Source organism: Leiobunum rupestre, chromosome 2 (genome assembly GCF_980474605.1).
Source record: "Leiobunum rupestre chromosome 2, qqLeiRupe1.1.hap1, whole genome shotgun sequence".
Classification (NCBI taxonomy): domain Eukaryota; kingdom Metazoa; phylum Arthropoda; class Arachnida; order Opiliones; family Sclerosomatidae; genus Leiobunum; species Leiobunum rupestre.
This window is the reverse complement of record NC_143385.1, coordinates 21,951,351-21,953,557: the sequence shown is the minus strand read 5'-3', so window position 1 is coordinate 21,953,557 and position 2,207 is coordinate 21,951,351. Positions and strand designations below refer to the sequence as shown.

The 2,207-nt window shown below is 40.0% G+C and overlaps 1 protein-coding gene across 1 annotated transcript; it reads right to left on the bottom strand.

Annotated features, from left to right (window-relative positions):
* Positions 1–1,074: 1,074 nt before the first annotated feature.
* On the bottom strand, positions 1,075–1,818 carry LOC149956327 (uncharacterized). The gene has a single exon (XM_090166857.1). It carries the CDS (start codon positions 1,816–1,818, stop codon positions 1,075–1,077), a length of 744 nt encoding a protein of 247 aa, XP_090022983.1.
* Between the last annotated feature and the right edge of the window lie 389 nt (positions 1,819–2,207).

Genomic DNA, 2,207 nt, shown 5'->3' with positions numbered 1-2,207 from the left:
AGTTTAAAATGTGTTCTTTTGCTATTATTTTAGTCTTATCATTTCTTTTATAATTGGTTGAAAGCATAATTTATCTTTTCGTGCTAAAACGTGATCGAATCGGGATCAAGTTTCGTACAAGCCCGAATAATCTCGCAGATAATACTAGAACCAATATATTAACCAGTCTTTAAAAAATAGATCCAGTAATAATCGTCAGGTTGTTCGATACTATTTTTACAATCGTGTACCATACCGAACGATACTTTACTGAAAATTACAATTCGCAGTTTTTAGTGGGAAATTCAAATTACTTAATTCCCAGTTGAAAAGTCAAAGTTAAAAAATCGAAGTTCAAAATTCAGTTTCACAATTCTTACTTAAAATTTTGAAATTTAAAATGAAAAAAATTTGAATTTAAATATCTTAACTCAAAATTTAATTATTAAATGTGAAATTCCAATTTAAAACATCAAATATTTTTTTTATAATTATAATGTTCAATATGTTATTTCAAAATATAAATTTCATATATCTAAATACAAAATTCATACCCCAAATATCACTAATAAAGCATTAAATATCTAAATTCAAAATTCAAAATTCATACAAAAATATCTAAATTCAAAATTCATAATTTAATAATTCTAGCTACTTGTGCAAATTATTTTAGTAAAGAAAAGTAAAAGACAACGGAAGTTAAAATGTGCACAAATGTTTTTATTCAAAATTCAAATATTCGACCCGACAAGTTTCGGTCACGTTATTGTGCCGTCTTCAGGGGCCCGATTCTCTAACTTTTTAGCGATTTCGAAGTTGGTGATATCGAACGTTAACAAAAATACGAATTCTGTAACCGAAGATTTCGAATTCGTTATATGAGATTTAGATTTTCGCTACGCGATCACAACTCAAAGTATGACGTTCTTCCGGTTCTGTCACGTGTGAAAAAATAACCCAAGTGATCTTACTCATCCCATGGTATGTAGACATTTCTAAGTAGACGATACAACTAGTGGAAAAACCTAGTGGTTAAAGATGAAAGCGTGGTGTATACAGGGAGCGCAGAAAAATATGCAAGTACAAGGGAGGCAGTTAGTCGAAGGAATCATCGGTATCCGTCCCAGAAGGACTGTCGACCCTGGCAACCCTATGGTGCGCAGAAATAATGTCGTCAAAGTTATAAACCAACTTTTTCATAAGCTGAACGAAGGTGGCGTAGTTGGCAGACGTCAAAACCACCGACCCGTCGGCGGAAATGATTTTGTGACGAAAGCGGGCTGTCAAAGGGCAGTCCCGCAAGTAATGGGTGGCGTCTGCAAAATCGGAACCGCAGAAGCAAGACGGTTCCGTACAGTGCCCGAGATAGTGTAGGTAGGCCGGGAATTTTCCGTGGCCAGTCAAAATTTGAGTGCCGAAGTGGTTGACCTCAATCGGAGAGTTTTTGAGAGTAGGGAGCAGAGCGTAAGTGAAACGTCCTTTCAGCGAAAGGGTCCACTGATCCTGCCAGCGAGAGTGCGAAAGGTCCTTGAGGAGCGTTTTGTAATAGGTTTGACTAAGAGGGAGACTGTGACGGGGCCCACCATCCGCCACCCCAGCCTTAGCTAGAGCGTCAGCCCGTTCGTTGCCCAGGGTGCCAACGTGGGCCTTAACCCAAGAAAGCTGAAGGATGTCAGGCCCAATGGCCTCAATTAGACGTTTGATTTGCAAACCCAGCGCACTGGTAGCGAGCGGGTTGCGGATCGTTTGAATGGCGGAGAGGCTGTCCGTAAAAATGGTAGTAGGGGTTACGATGCTCGAATCCCGAACCCACACGAGGGCCTGGAACAGAGCATACATTTCCGCTTGATATATATCGCATTCGGAATTGAGGGTAAAAATGGCCGAGTGAGTCTCAAGGCCGTGCCAGAACACGACGAAAGCACAGCCGACGTTGGGCCCGGTTTTCGAGCCTTCTGTAAACAGTTCGTACCACTGCCCCGGTAGGCTCAGTGGTAACACAGGGAAAAGCTAGTCTGGAAGCAGGGTGTTCAGACCACACGTCTAGAAATCAACAGGAAACCATCATAGAATACTTGAAACTAGGAAATTTTCTTCAACATTTACTGCGGATGATTATGAAAAACTGTGGGAAGAATTAGCCAATCAACTGCACTCTGATGGCACTGGGCCTTGCAAAACTGTTGATAAATGGCGAAAGGTAAATTTTAAGTATGCTATAATAATTA